Source organism: Ahaetulla prasina, chromosome 16, assembly GCF_028640845.1.
Source record: "Ahaetulla prasina isolate Xishuangbanna chromosome 16, ASM2864084v1, whole genome shotgun sequence".
Taxonomy (NCBI): Eukaryota; Metazoa; Chordata; class Lepidosauria; order Squamata; family Colubridae; genus Ahaetulla; species Ahaetulla prasina.
In genome coordinates, this window is record NC_080554.1 from 5,425,307 (window position 1) to 5,440,623 (window position 15,317).

Below are 15,317 nucleotides of genomic sequence, written 5' to 3' on the forward strand. Positions count from 1 at the left end.
GAAATAAATTGAAAACGGATTTATCTATCCGAGTCCCCATTCCTTTTCCTAGAAAGGCCTCTACAGGACCGGATGCCGCTTCCTTTTTGAAGTCGACGGACTTCCGGTCCGGCGGCTTCTGGCCCCCGCTCGGAAACCGGATCCCGGAGGGTCTTTGGTTCCACCTTGCAAACCTTGCTGCACGTCTTGATTTGGGTCGGCGGGGAAGCGTTGGAATTAAAAAGGAGTGAGGGGGGTGGTGGAAAGGTGAGTGGGGGGGGGGGGCCCTCCGGGACAGCCTTTTTTTTTTTTTTTGCATGTGTTGCATGCTCTGGAAGGCCAATATTGTCCCTTTGGAGGGCTTTGCAAGAAGGTGGAATGGTTGCTTTGCCCAGATCCCTCCCTGGGTCGTTCCCCAACCTGGCGCCCTCTGCAGAGATCCGCATCTCAGTTCACTGAAGACGTATCTATTCTTTCGAGCAGGACTGGCATAACATGGGTTTTAAATTGGATTTTAAACGGGGTTTTATATCAGGTCATTTTAATTTGGCCATATTGAATCAAGTTTTTTAAATGGGTTTTATTGTATATTGTATTGTATTTTATCTGGCTGTTAACCGCCCTGAGTCCTTCGGGAGAAGGGCGGTATAAAAATTAAATTATTATTATTATTATTATTATTATTATTATTATTATTATTATTATTATTATTATTATTATTATTATTATTATTATTATTACTTTGTCAACCTGGGACTCCAGGTCCTTACAGGGTGGAAGGATGTTCCAATCGGAAGAGCCAGCCGTTGCCTCTGTTTGCGATGCCCAGCATTCCCTCCTCTTGGATGTGGCAGCTGATTCCCCAAAAGGGGAGAAAAAGCGGGGAACGGATGAAATCAATGCCAGCTTTCCCAAAATTAATGCACACCCCCGCCCCAAAAGAGTCTATATATAGCTCATCTTCCCGGAAGATTTCTGAGCAGAGAGACACGGAGATCGCAGGTTGCCAACCTCTTGGCATCCATGTCAGAAATGACAGTGAAAAGCTGCCCCTCTGCTCCTTCCCCCCCTCCAATATTACGTCAGTTTACATATAGATGAGATTGCTTCTCATCCCCCTGGCAGTTAAGAAGCGAAAAGAAAACTCCCCAACATCAGAAAAAGTGGTTTTTTGTTTTTTTTTCCAATCACAGGATTGAGCTGATTGGGTGGGCAAAAAAGCCTTAGGCGAGAAACCGATTTAAGGTCTAGTCAGTTTCAAGCCAGTTTAGAGAAGCAGTTTGGAATGATGATTGAAAAGGAGATCCATTGCATGGGGGTGGGGGGGTTATGTCAGACTGGACAAGGCTAGCCTATGTAGTGTCGAAGTGCAAGCGATTTGTGTGAGCTTTTGCGGAGGTGGGTTTCGGCAGGTTCTGACCAGTTCTGGAGAACCGGTAGCGGAAATTTTGAGTAATTCGGAGAACCGGTAGTAAAAATTCTGACTGGCCGTATCCCCATCTATTCTCTGCCTTCCGAGTCCCAGATGATCGGGAGGAAATGGGGATTTTGCAGTAACCTCCCCCTGGAGTGGAGAGGGAATGGAGATTTTACAGTATCCTTCCCCTGCCACACCCACCAAGCCACGCCACGCCCACCAAGCCACACCCACAGAACCGGTAGTTTAAAAAAATTGAAACCCACCACTGAGCTTTTGTCATGAACTTGCTGCTTGTAGATCTGAATCCTGAAATTCTGGGGTTTTTTTTAGAGAGAGATTTCTTCAGACTGCCATCAATGCTGTCCTCTAAAACATCATTTCCTCTTTATCTCATTCTTGCTTTTCCGGTTGGTCAGATAAGAGAAAGCAGAGGTCACCGTCTAAGTAAGGAGCTGTATGCCACGAAATTTCATTTTAATGTGTGCCGATTAGTGTACATTTAAAGTGACAATAAAGTTAGCTTAAGTCTTAAGAAAGAGATCGGGAAAGAGAATGACTGGCTGTAAAGATGATTATATGCCCTCGTCCTCAAAGCTATTCCAAGAATAAACCCACTGCAACTATCTCCATTTTGAACAAACCAAAGAACGGAGGCTGTGCGTCTTTTTCTGATGGGAAATTAAAATTAAAGAGCCAGCAGTTTATAACTTAAGGAAGCTAGTGATTTGAAGTCATATGATTTGCTTCTTCCTGTTTATCGTGGGGTTTTTTTTTTTCTTGTCTTTTCTCCCCACATTTCCTCATGATTCCAAGGGATTTAAGGCCAAGTTGCCCTATCATTAAGCGTCTTCTTTGGGGCACAGCCAGAGAGAATGGCTTCCGAGGAATACAGACCTCTTTTGGAGCCGAACCCAGAGGCGGAGTTGAATGCTGCTGGAAGACCTTCTCAATTGGAGATTTATTTGAGGTGTGTATGCATTCCTGATAAGGGTGGCTCAGTGGCTAAGACGCCGAGCTTGTTGATCGAAAGGTCGACAGTTCAGCGGTTTGAATCCCTAGCGCCGTGTAACGGGGTGAACTCCCGTGACTTGTCCCAGCTTCTGCCAACCTAGCAGTTTGAAAGCATGTAAAAAAAATGCAAGTAGAAAAATAGGGACCACCTTTGGTGGGAAGGGAACAGCGTTCGGTGCGCCTTTGGCGTTGAGTCATGCCAGCCACATGACCACGGAGACGTCTTCGGACAGCGCTGGCTCTTCGGCTTTGAAATGGAGATGAGCACAGCCCCCTAGAGTCGGGACTGACTAGCACATATGTGCGAGGGGAACCTTTACCTTTATGTATTCCTGCTTCTGAAATGATCAGTTGAATTGGTGAGCTGCCCAAAGTAGAAATTGGATGGATGGATGGATGGATGGATGCAGAGGTGGGATTCAGACTGGTTCAGACCAGTTCGGGCAAACCAGTAGTGGCGACCTACGGATGGGCCTGCCCACCTGCCCGGGCACATTCCTGTCCTATATTGCTGTGTTTTTGACATCACATGCATGTGTGGATGGTGTGCATGAGTGAATTGCCATGTTGCTTGACGTTGCTCACCTGTGTGGATGGCGCGCATGAGTGAATTCTGTTCCCCGGTAGAACAGTCCCTTTGGCCCCAAACTGATATTTACCCCCGATTTGTCTCATCCTTGTTTCTCTCTCACAGCAAAGTCCAAAACCACAATCTCTACTTGGCAACTTTCGCCGCTGTCTTAGGACCGCTAAGTTTTGGTTTTGTCCTGGGCTACAGCTCGCCGGCTATCCCTAGTTTGAAGCAAAGCCACAACCCGGAACTAAGACTAGACGACACGCAAGCGTCATGGTTTGGGGTGAGTTGCCGCAAGGACTTGTGGGCCAATCAGACTCCCCCCCCCTTGAACCCGCCATTTCATTTCTCTCCTTTTCTCATTTTTCTTCCCTTTCTTTTTGGCAGTCTGTGGTCACGCTGGGGGCCGCAGCTGGCGGGACACTTGGAGGATACGTGGTGGACAAAATTGGCCGGAAACTTAGCCTTATGCTCTGCGCGATCCCATACGTGTTTGGTTTCTTGATCATCGTCTCGGCCCAAAACATCTGGATGCTTTATCTGGGACGGCTGCTGTGTGGCTTGGCCAGTGGTGTCACATCCTTGGTAGTTCCGGTAAGGGCAGGGGTGCTATTCAGCAGGTTCTGGAGAACTGGTAGTGGTAATTTTGAGTAGTTTGGACAAGCGGCAAATACCGCCTCTGGCTGGCCCCAGAGTAGGGTGAGAATGGGGATTTTGCAAGATCTTTCCCCCAGGAGTGGGGAAGGAATGGGAATTTTGCAGTATCTTCCCCTGGAGTGGGGTGGGAATGGGGATTTTGCAATATCCTTCCCCCAGGAGTGGTATGGGAATGGATATTTTGCACTATCCCCCAGAAGTGGGGAGGAAATGGGGATTTTGCAGTCTCCTTCCCCTGGAGTGGGGAGGGAATGGGGATTTTGCAGTATCCTTCCCCTGGAGTGGGGAGGAAATGGGGATTTTGCAGTATCCTTCCCCTGGAGTGGGGAGGGAATGGGGATTTTGCAGTATCCTTCCCCTGGAGTGGGGAGGGAATGGGGATTTTGCAGTATCCTTCCCCTGGAGTGGGGAGGGAATGGGGATTTGGCAGTATCCTTCCCTTGGAATGGGGAGGGAATGGGGATTTGGCAATATCCTTCCCCTGCCACACCTACCAAGCCACACCACGCCCACCAAGCTTCAGCCACAGAACCGATAGTAAAAAAAAAAAATGAATTCTACTCCTGGGTAAGGGGCATCATGTGTCAGTCTTTTGCCAGAGTGATTTCCCCGCAGGATAAGAGCAAATTCCTACTGCTAAATCGGCCATAGCAGCTGAGAAGGTGCAAGCTGTCAGGCCTGGAAACCATACTAGGCCTTAGGTTTCCGGACGCTGCCACATTTTTCCCCTGAGGGGAAGAAGGGGGGTTGAGGGGTATGGTAACATTATTCAAGCGGTCAAAGTCGGATTGTGTTCGCATCTGCAGAAGGAGTGGCAAAAAAAAAATCTTCAACCAAAATCTTCAACCCAAAATCTTCAACCAAAAACTGTCTACTATTGACCTCACCCCATTCCTAAGAGGACTATAAGGGGCGTGCATAAGAGCACAAAAGTGCCTACCGTTCCTGTCCTATTGTTCCCTTCATTATATCAAATTAATATAGCTGATGCATATTTTTTTACATATATATATATATAATAGAATAGAATAGAATTTTTATTGGCCAAGTGTGATTGGACACAAGGAATTTGTCTTGGTGCATATGCTCTCAGTGTACATAAAAGAAAAGATACGTTCATCAAGGTACAACATTTACAACACAATTGATGGTCAATATATCAATATAAATCATAAGGATTGCCAGCAATAAGTTATAGTCATACAGTCATAAGTGGAAAGAGATTGGTGATGGGAACTATGAAACGATTAATAGTAGTGCAGATTCAGTAAATAGTCTGACAGTGTTGAGGGAATTATTTGTTTAGCAGAGTGATGGCCTTTGGGAAAAAACTGTTCTTGTGTCTAGTTGTTCTGGTGTGCAGTGCTCTATAGCGTCGTTTTGAGGGTAGGAGTTGAAATAGTTTATGTCCAGGATGCGAGGGATCTGCAAATATTTTCAAATGTATTTTTTTTTTTTTATTTATTTTATTTTTTTTTTTTAAATATTTGCAAATGTATATATATGTAGGTCTTTGGTTGTTCGGGTTTTCTCCCGTGTAAAATTAGAAGTGTCTTGGCGACGTTTCGATGAAGTCTCATTCGTCATCTTCAGGCTTCAGCCGTGCTTTTGCTCCCAGAAGCACGAAGCTGAAGCCTGAAGATGACGAATGAGACTTCGTCGAAACGTCGCCAAGACACTTCTAATTTTACACGGGAGAAAAACCGAACAACCAAAGACCTACATACAAACACCCGTGAAAACCTCAGAAAACATATATATATATTCTTCATGATATGTTGTTTTATTTACGACAATATTTGTGTATACTGTTGTGACAAAATGAAATAAAATAAAAAATAAAAAAAATAAGAGGTTTCGAATAAAGTGGAAGAACGTTGGACCATGTGACCGGCAAAGGGGTTAGCGGGTGGGACTCTTGGGGTTTGTATAACTGGGAAAAGAATCCGGAAGTTTCAGTTTTGGAATTTCACTCATCATGTGCCAGTTGCCTTATGCTAGTTGCCTTAAGAACTCTGAAAGGCAATGGCTTCTGAGGTTTTTTTTATGCAGAGGAGGTTTTTCTGGATACAGGAATAGGGGAATTCTCCAAATAATCTAAGCTGCCTCGTGTTGAGTTGAAGTCAACTGATCCTTGTCTTTGAAACTCATTTTTGTTCCTTCTTTTCAAGGCAAGATGGGAAAATAGGAGAACTACCAGTTTTAACGGGAAGATGAGGGCGACAGTAAGATTCCATGAGCTGCCTTGGTCTTCTCCGTCTTCTCGGTGGTTAATTTAACCTTTCTTGCTTATGTCTTAGATTTATATATCCGAAACGTCTCACTCCAGGATCCGAGGAGTCCTTGGCTCCTGCGTTCAGCTGATGGTGGCGACTGGAATCCTGGGAGTTTACCTAGCAGGTCACGTCCTGGCTTAAGTTGCATTGTTAAATCCAGACTTGGACGGAGGGAGGTGTTTTGTCCCATCTGCCCCGGAAGGAAATGTGAGGAAGGAAAGGGAAGGGAGGAAGGAAAAGAGAAAAAGAAACAAAAGAGAAAGGAGGGAAAGAGGAAGGAAGGGAAGGAAGGAAGAAAAAAAAGAAAAGGAAAGAAAGAAAAAAGAAATATGAGGGAGGGAAGGGAGGAAGGAAGAAAGAAAAAGGAAAGGAGGAAGGGAGGAAGGAAGAAAAGAAAGGTAAGGAGGGAGGAAGGAGGAAGAAAGGAAGGAAAGGAGGAAGGAAGGAAGGAAAAGAAAAAAAGGAAAGAAAGAGAAAGAAAGAAAAAAGAAGGGTAGGGGAGGGAGGGAGGAAAGGGAGAAAATGAAAGAAAAGGAAGAAAAGAGGAAGGACGGAAAAGAAAGAAAAAGAAAAGGAAAGAAAGAAAGAAAGAAAGGTAAGGGAGGGAGGAAAGGGAGAAAGAGAGAAAGAAAAAGGGAAGGAAGGAGGAAGAAAGGAAAAGAAAGAAAGAAAAAAGGAAGGAGAGAAAGATAAGGGAAGGAGGTAAGGGAGAGAGAGAGAAAGGAAGGAGGAAGGAAGGAAGGAGGAAAAGAAAAGAAAGAAAAAGAAAAGAAAAAGAAAGGTAAGGGAGGAGGAAGAAGGAAGAAAAGAAAGAAAAGGAAGAAAAGAGGAAGGACGGAAAAGAAAGAAAAAGAAAAAGGAAAGAAAGAAAGAAAGAAAGGTAAGGAGGGAGGAAGGGAGAAAGAGAGAAAGAAAAGGAAGAAAGGAAGGAAGGAGGAAAAGAAAAAGAAAGAAAAGGAAAGAAAGAAAAGGAAGGAGGAAAGAGGAAGGAAGGAGAGAGAGAAAAGGAAAGGAAGGAGGGAGGGGAGGAAGGAAGAAAGGAAAAAAGAAAAGATAGAAAAAAGAAAGAGATAAGGGAGGGAGGGGAAGAAGGAAGGAGGGAGGAAGGAAGGAAGGAAGGAGATTGAAGGGGGGAAAAGTGGGTAACAGGGCACCTGTTACGTCATTTTCATCCTGAAAACCCAAAGAAAGCGATCGCTAAATTTTCACTTAAAAAATAGAACGAACGAACAACCAACAGGATAGCGATTTTAAAAAGCCACCCTAGATAAAAGACCCATTTTTGAACCTAGGATGTCTCTCTTGGCATGCTGCCACCTCTGAGTGCCACTTCTGAGGAGGACCCCGCTGGTCCTTCTGTGTCCCCCTGAGCCACCTGCAACAGTTCCAAGCTGTTGGATAAAACACTAGATATTCCTTGACTCCATCCTTTCCTTTCACGCCCTCGGGCGGCCCTAAAAAACAGCTCTTCCTCCTTCCGTCCCACAGGCATGGCTCTGGAGTGGCGTTGGCTGGCGGTGCTGTGCTCCATCCCTCCCTGTTTCCTGCTGGGGCTCATGACTTTCATGCCCGAAACCCCGCGCTTCTTGCTACGCCAAAATCAGCAGTCGGAAGCCATCGCGGCTTTGCAATTCCTGCGGGGCCCTCTGGTGGATCACGAGTGGGAATGCCGGGAGATTGAAGCCAACGTCCACCAACAGGTGACAAAAGAATCCACCAGGTTGCCTCTTTATTTAAGCCTTCATTTTTGTTGCACTTTTTTAAAAAAAATTACCATGTTTCCCCAAGGTCTTAAGGACTTCGCCAACTTCCCGACCTTCGAACCTTTCGCCGCAAGCTTAAGACACATCTATTTATTTGCGCAGGACTGGACTAGATTTTAAATTCGAATTGGTTTTAATGGGGATTTTATTATTTTTATTATCATTTTAATTATTCGGCCAATTATAATAAGTTTTTTAATGGATGTTTTATTTGTATTTATATGTATATTTTTATCTGGCTGTGAACCGCCCTGAGTCCCTAGGGAGATAGGGCGGTATAAAAATACGAAAAATAAATAAATAAATAAATAAATAAATATTAATTTTTCCTCCAAAAGACGCATTAGGGCTTATTTTCTGGTTAGGGCTTATTTTGGGGGAAATGCGGTACTAAAAAGCACCCATCCGGGTGACAATCTTAACTGGAGTTTATTTTGGGGGTAGGGCTTATATTAGGAGCATCTTGGAAAAATCATGCTAGGACTTCTTTTCTGGTTAGCTCTTATTTTGGGGAAAGAGGGCAGTTTTCCAAAATAGAAAATACAAAGAAAAATTCAAAAGAAGTATTAGGAGGAGGGGGAGGGGAAAAAGGAAAAAAAAGAAAATAATAAGCCTTCCTTAAAATACAATTCTCCTAAATTGGTTAAGATGCCAGCTCTGGATATATACTCTGAAATTATTATTATTATTATTAAATTTATTTGCTGCCTGTCTCGCCATGGGGCGACTCTAGGTCAGGGGTCTCCAACCTTGGCAAAGCTGGCTGGGGAATTCTGGGAGTTGAAGTCCTCCAGGCTTAAAGTTGCCATGGTTGGAGACCCCTGCTCTAGGCGGCTCGCAGCCATTAAAAAATAAATAAATGAAGAAATACAGTTTAAACAAAGCGAAAGTAAAATACAGGCTTGTCCTTGACTTAACGGTCACCACTGAGCGTCAAAATTTCTGTTGCTAAGGGAGACCGTTGCTAAGTGAACTTTGCTCCGTTTTGCAACCTTCCCAACCGACCAACCTAACCATGGCTGTTGTGAATCGCTGCGGTTAAGTTAGTCACACCGTTATTGAGTGAATTTTTTTTTTATTTGCATTTATATCCCCCCCTTCTCCAAAGACTCAGGGCGGCTTACACTATGTTAGCAATAGTCTTCATTCTATTTGTATATTTATATACAAAGTCAACTCATTGCCCCCAACAATCTGGGTCCTCATTTTACCTACCTTATAAAGGATGGGAGGCTGAGTCAACCTTGGGCCTGGGTGGGACTTGAACCTGCAGTAATTGTAGGCAGCTGCTGTTAATAACAGACTGCATTAGCAGTCTGAGCCACAGAGGCCCAGAATCTGGCTTCCCCATTGACTTTGCTTCTCGAAAAGGTCTCAAAAGGAGGAATCATGTGACCCCGGACGTTGCAACTGTCATAAGTACATGCCAGTTTCCAAGTCTCCGAATTTTGTTCATGCAAGTATGAAGACGCCGCAGTGGTCTGATGTGTGCCAGGCCCCGTTTTTCAGTGCCGTCACGACTTTGAACGATCCCTAAATGAACTGTTTTGTAAGTCGAGGACTACCCGTCTGTTCCTTTGCAGCAAGAAATGAGCATCGCCGAGTTCAAGAACCCCTCCATCTACAAGCCGTTCCTGATTGGAATAGCCATGATGTTCTTCCAGCAAGCATCCGGCATCAACGCCTTGATGTTTTATGCCGAAACGATCTTCGAAGACGCCAACTTTAAGGTGAGGAAGTTCACTCTGGATCGTTTCTCCTGGGCTATCCCGGCTGATGTCTTTCGGCTCCGTTCGATTTGAATTTGGGGTGGTGGAACGACACCCCTTGGTCGTATTGACCAAAACAAATCACACAGGTAGTCAATCAGAATAAAGCTGGAAGACCTCCAAGTTCTTCTTGGAGGTTTTCTAGTCCAACCCCCTGCTCAAGCAGGAGACCCTGTACCATTTGAGACAATCGGTGGTCCAGTCTCTTCTTAAAAACCTCCAGTGATGGAACTCCCACAACTTCTGGTGGCATGCTGTTCCACTGGTTAATTGTCCTCGCTGTTAAGACATTTCTCCTTAGTTCTAAGTTGCTTCTCTCCTTGATTAGTTTCCATCCGTTGCTTCTTGGCCTCTTTCTGTTGCTTTGGAAATTAATTTGACCCCCTCATCTTTGTGGCAGCTCCTCAAATAATGGAAGATTGCTATCCTATCACCCCTGGTCCTTATTAGACTAGACATTGTTCCAAAGGACATTTCCTTAACTTACAAAGTCCTTGTGTCAGGCCTGAAAGCCATCTTTTGCATTGGACTTTCAGGCCTGCCACATTTACTACTGTGGGAAACTGGGAGGGGAGATTATATCGAGTATGGGAAATAGGTAGTCAAAATAACATTCCTTTCTTAGAGAGTCAAGGACATTTTGCCCTGCACCTGGAGGGGTGAGACTGTGAGGCCTCTCCAGTTGGGACGGTGCATGGACTGAACCACGTGATGGATATGTGGGTGCTGGGCAGGGACTTGGACTTTCTTTTGGGTGGGGGAAACCTGGAAGCTTTCAGATTCGGGTTTTCCCAGATGTGACAATATGACATCTAATAGAATGGAACTTTGAGGAAACTCTAAGCCTCGGAGTTTTCTTTCATTGGGGGTGTTGCTTGTAACTTTGAAGGGTTTTTAAGTTGAGTATCTGTCCTTTTCCTAAAAGGCCCCAAAAAGCTTCCTTCCGTGTTCTTTGTGCGTTCCAGAACAGCAGTGCTGCTACCGTCATCGCTGGCTCCATCCAAGTTGTCTTCACAGCAGTGGCCGCTCTCATTATCGATAAAACTGGACGAAAAATTCTTTTGATCATCTCAGGTAGGAAGGAAGGGCTGGTGGTCTTTCCCCAAGTTTTGAGTCCCATCCCCACCCCTCAAAAAAATTAAAGCAGGCGTGGGATTCAAAACTTTTAGCAACCGGTTCTCTGCCCAGTTGCTGAGTGGGCATGGGCCACTCCTGCACCACAGTTGAGGGGGGCATTTTTGCCCTCCCCAAGTTCCGGAGGCTTTCCTCAAGCCTTCGGAAGGATGAAAAACAGCCTCTCCCGGGCTCTGGAGGCCCTCTGGAGGATGGAAATAGTCCCACTTCTGGAACTTTCAGAAGGCCCATTTTTCGCCCTCCCCAGCCTCCGGAGGCTTTCTTTGAGCCTCCAGAAGGCCGAAAACAGCCTCCCCTGGGCTCCGGAGGCCCTCTGGAGGCTGGAAACGGGCTCATTTCTGGACTTCTGGGAGGCCCATTTTTCGCTCTCCCAGAGCCTCCGCGTGGGCGCTGCACTTACCTGGCATCTAAAACAGGCCGCGTGGAGACTCCTGGGAGGGGTGAGGCAAGGTGGATGAGGCCAGCCAGCCCTTCCAACTACCGGTTCAGCGAACCAGATATAACATTAGCATCCAATTCGCCCGAACCGGTCCGAACTGGCTGAATCCCACCCCTGGGGGTTAACCTTCTGCTCTCTCTTTCTCTCCCGCTCCCGTCCCTAGGAGTGATCATGGCTGCCAGCGATGCGGTGTTTGGGATCTATTTCAGAATTACCGTCCCCAGCCCCAACAATTCCTCCTATCTCCAGTTGCCGAACGCCCCCCTTATGGAGGAAGGACACCCCCTGGCCTGGTTAGCAGTGCTGAGCATGAGTTTCTTCATTATGGGTGAGCGAGAGTCTTGCAGCAGTGGTGGTTCTAGAAAAAAGAGGGAATCCCGTCATCTGGAGTTGTTGGGTAGTGGGGTTGATCCTGGAACTTTCCCAGCAGCTTTCAATTCTCAGATGTTCTGGCCCTGCCAGAAAATGACTTGGAAAGTGAGGGGGAAGGGCCATCAGGACTTACCTCGGGAGCACCGGCTTCCCTGGCTCAGCTCCAGGAGCCAGAAGCAGGCCAAGCGAAAGAGATAAAGAGGCCTCCTTCTCCTGACTCTTTCCCCCCCCCAGGCCACGCCTGCAGACCCAGCTGATGGCAATCAGGCCTGGCAGGACCCTAGGTTTCGTAGGCAGGAGAGGCGGGAACAACAGAAGCAGGGGTGGGGCAGGCCTAGGAAGTGCTGAGTCATGGAGCCACACCCCACAGGATATAAAACCAGCGAGGGCTGCTATGCCTCTTCGTGGCAGGCAAATCAACTGCTTAATTAAGAGCTGAAGTACTGTTTGTTCCTGGGTGACTCATCGGCATCAAGGGAGATAACAGAGTCGCTTGGCAGACGCTCACTAGTTTGCTGCCAAAGCTGATAGTGCCGGCTAATTAAGCCATCGCTCGGACGGAGGCGAGGGGGGACAGAACATATATTCTGTATCTTGCAATTTGTTGATTTATAACTTCTATCCTGGCGCCTAAGCACCCTGGCATTTTTGCATCTTTTGGGGAATGTAAGGTTTGTAATGTAATGATTGGCTGAATCCACATTGGACCGTCGGGTGAGGTTTCTTAATTCCTTTTATTTTAACTGTATGGCTTGAAGGCCCTCGGAGCCTGCTTTCTTTTCGCCCTGCTATCACCTCTATTCAATAAAAGGTTCTTTTTGAAATGCCAAGTTTCAAGAGTCTTTCCTTTCTTGAATAAGGGGGAGAGGCTGGGCCTTATACCATCAATCCATTGCTAAGTAGGGCTATCATGTTTCCATTGCCTGATCTGACAGTCTCGTTTTGCTGTTCTGCCACCCACAGGTTTTGCCTTGGGTTGGGGTCCCATCCCCTGGCTGATGATGTCTGAAATATTTCCCCTGAGGGCCCGAGGAATCGCCAGCGGGGCCTGTGTCCTCACCAACTGGCTCATGGCTTTCCTGGTCACCAAGGAGTTCCACGACCTCACGGTAAACGAGGGTGACGTCAGCACAGCAGCGGGAATCCCAGCTGGCCTCTGCAGGAGAAGTGGGACAAACGTCATTGGCTGGGGGGAAGGTCCTTCGGTTGATCTTGTTGGGCTTTGGTCCCGAGATGCTTCATGATGGTTTTGATCTGTTAAGTGTTGTGGCCCGCCAGCGGCCAGCGGAGCTGGGAGCAGAGTCAGACAGTGAGAAGGTTGGGGAGAAACTTGGGCCAGTTCTGGGGGCTGGGAAAAGCTCGGACGAGGGCTCTGCATCGGAGGCAGAGAGGGAGATAGCAGCGAGGCAGAGGAACAGCTAGAGCCCGTTCCCAGTGTGTGCATGCGCAGAGCTGCCAGAAGACAAGAACAACTCAGGAAGCAGGGTCGACTTGGGAGTAAAGCCATGTCTTGGAGGTTGTTGGCCCCTCCCATAGGAAATAAAAGAGGAGTAAATGGGGAGGGGGCTTTTGCAGGAAACAATTCATTCGCTCAGTGACTCTGAGAGACACTGCCAAGTTACTCTGTGTTTGGAAACAAGTTATGTGGCGGCTTGTCAAACAAGATTAAGGTGTGTGGAGAAATATCCCTCTGCAAAACTGTTTGGACCAACCTTGCTGAATGTGAATGAACATAATTCACAGTCGTGTAAATAAAAGAGGCTTTGCTGGGACCAGTTCCTGCCTCCTGCTTGTTAAGGGAGCCTAGGTCAGAACAGTTTGGGGAAGGGAAATGCCGAGAGAAAGATCAAGTAGATTTGTAACAAGTCAGATGACTGGCCTGCTAATTCTAGCCACCTGGAGCTATTTATAAAAATAATAAAGGCACAGTAGTAAATAGGAATGCGGGTGGCTCAGGGGCTAGGACGCTGAGCTCATCGATCGAAAGGTCGACAGTTCAGCGGGTCGAATCCCTAGTGCTGCCGTGTAACGGGGTGAGCTCCCGTTCCTTGTCACAGCTTCTGCCAACCTAGCAGTTCGAAACCATGTAAAAAAATGCGAGTAGAAAAAATAGGGACCACCTTTGGTGGGAAGGTAACAGCGTTCCGTGAGCCTTTGGCGTTGAGTCATGCCGGCCACATGACCATGGAGACGTCTTCGGACAGCGCTGGCTCTTTGGCTTTGAAACGGAGATGAGCACCGCCCCCTAGAGTCGGGAACGATTAGTACATATGTGCGAGGGGAACCTTTACCTTTTAGTAAATAAATAAAATTATTTAGCCCAACGTCTTCCTCTTGGTGTCTGCCTGTGATCCAGCACTGCAGTTTCCACAACCGTCTGTAGAAAAGGTTTAGATGGAGCTGTTATCCATGCTCTGAAACGTAGCTCTTCCCTTTTTCGTCTCAAGACACAAACACACACAAACAGACACACCGCGTTTCAGAAAAGGTGCAGTTGCATAAGAACAATACATTTCTCGGATGTGTGTGGAAGGAGACCCATGGTGGCATCAGAGGTGGTATTCAACAGGTTTTCGAACCGGTTTGCCTGAACTGGTAGCGGAAATCATGGGTGTGCCCCCTCCCCCTAGGCCATCCTATTTAGGCACATTTTTATGGCTGCGCACACGTGTGGACAGCAAAACACTTGTGTGGAAGGCTGGGCACATGCGTGGATGGGGCCCGTGCAAGAGAAGTGTTCACAAAAGCACACATTTGCGAACCGCTAGGGAAAGTAAGTGAATAGCACACCTGGGTGGCATCTAAAGGTAGTTTTGGCCATCTTCTATGAACTTTCCCCAATTGGGGTGCGCCACCCATTGTCATTTCTCATCAGACGGGCGGCCGTCTAAATTGGGTTAAGAAATAGAATTAACGGAGCATTATCCCGGCCTTGCCAGGTGGTGCAGCTCACGCCGGGCCCTTACCCGAATCCCATGCCTTGCCCCAAAATTAACCCAACTTCCTTCTTTTTTGTCCAGGTTCTCCTAACCTCTTATGGGACCTTTTGGTTATTCTCGTCTATCTGTTTGCTCAACGTGATCTTCACCGTCGTCTGCGTTCCCGAAACGAAAGGGAAAAGTCTAGAAGAGATCGAGGCGCTTTTTCGCAGGCCGCATTAGGACTTCGGCACACGATATTTTCATTTTTAATCGTGGATTTCACTCAATCGGTGGCGAAGACATTGATTGGGGAGGCCAAAAGCCTTCTGTTCTTTTCATTTTCCGAGGAGATTGATCCATGAAGATTGCGTCATGGTTCTGGCCAGTTCCAGTTTTTGGAACTAGAACTTTTCCTCTCACCGAGAGGGCAGGAAAATGTCCTTAATGAAAGCGGTGCTACTTTTTGGTGATTTGCAGGCCCAGGGGGCTCAGATCTCCTAACGTAAATCTTCCGACACTGGAAACAAGGATCCTGTTTAGAGTGTGGCTTCAATAAATAACCGTTAAAAAAACCACTACAGTAACTGAGCCGTTTGTATCTTTACGGAGTTTGGAAACGAGAGACGAGGGTGGTGTAACTTCTGTTATGTAAATAAACCGTCCTTGGACCCGTTTGGTAAAGAAATATAAAAAGCATGATTGAGAGAACGGATGTTGTGACCCAGGCCCAAGTAATTAGTAATAAACTTAGTCCGTGAAAAAAAGAAAACTTTATTCAAACAGCTGGGAATGACTTCATTCCCAGCTTCGTTCAACTCAAAGTAAAACAAATGCCTCCCAACACAAATTCCTCAGTCCTATCGCAGACCTCGGTCCAATTAGGCAAACTGCTAAAGGCCCTTCCTGGCAAACGTCCAGAAGCCACAAAAACAAAGACGTACACGAAGCAGAAGACGAAGCAGAAGACGCAGCTATAACTTTGTTTTCTGGCAAAGCCCAAAC

At 46.6% G+C, this 15,317-nt stretch overlaps 1 protein-coding gene across 2 annotated transcripts; it reads left to right on the forward strand.

Moving 5' to 3' along the window:
- The first annotated feature begins 19 nt into the window (after positions 1-19).
- SLC2A8 (solute carrier family 2 member 8) lies at positions 20-14,870 on the forward strand. Of its 2 annotated transcripts, none has more exons than XM_058159075.1 (11): positions 20-246; positions 2,213-2,366; positions 3,105-3,267; positions 3,372-3,578; positions 5,942-6,041; positions 7,406-7,617; positions 9,264-9,410; positions 10,415-10,523; positions 11,186-11,350; positions 12,358-12,503; positions 14,415-14,870. In XM_058159075.1, exons 2-11 carry the CDS (start codon positions 2,272-2,274, stop codon positions 14,553-14,555), a joined length of 1,485 nt encoding a protein of 494 aa, XP_058015058.1. In that variant the 5' UTR covers positions 20-246; positions 2,213-2,271; the 3' UTR covers positions 14,556-14,870. The 2 variants fall into 2 exon arrangements, with proteins under 2 accessions (XP_058015058.1, XP_058015059.1); XM_058159076.1 differs by lacking the exon at positions 20-246 and adding an exon at positions 1,102-1,843.
- Positions 14,871-15,317: the final 447 nt, after the last annotated feature.

Excerpts from the sequence above, each read along its gene's own strand:
- SLC2A8 (XM_058159075.1), top strand. The coding sequence starts at position 2,272 with ATGGCTTCCGAGGAATACAGACCTCTTTTGGAGCCGAACCCAGAGGCG. Across the intron at positions 2,367-3,104 it reads CAATTGGAGATTTATTTGAG|CAAAGTCCAAAACCACAATC; the intron begins GTGTGTATGCAT and ends TCTCTCTCACAG. Across the intron at positions 10,524-11,185 it reads AATTCTTTTGATCATCTCAG|GAGTGATCATGGCTGCCAGC; the intron begins GTAGGAAGGAAG and ends TCCCGTCCCTAG.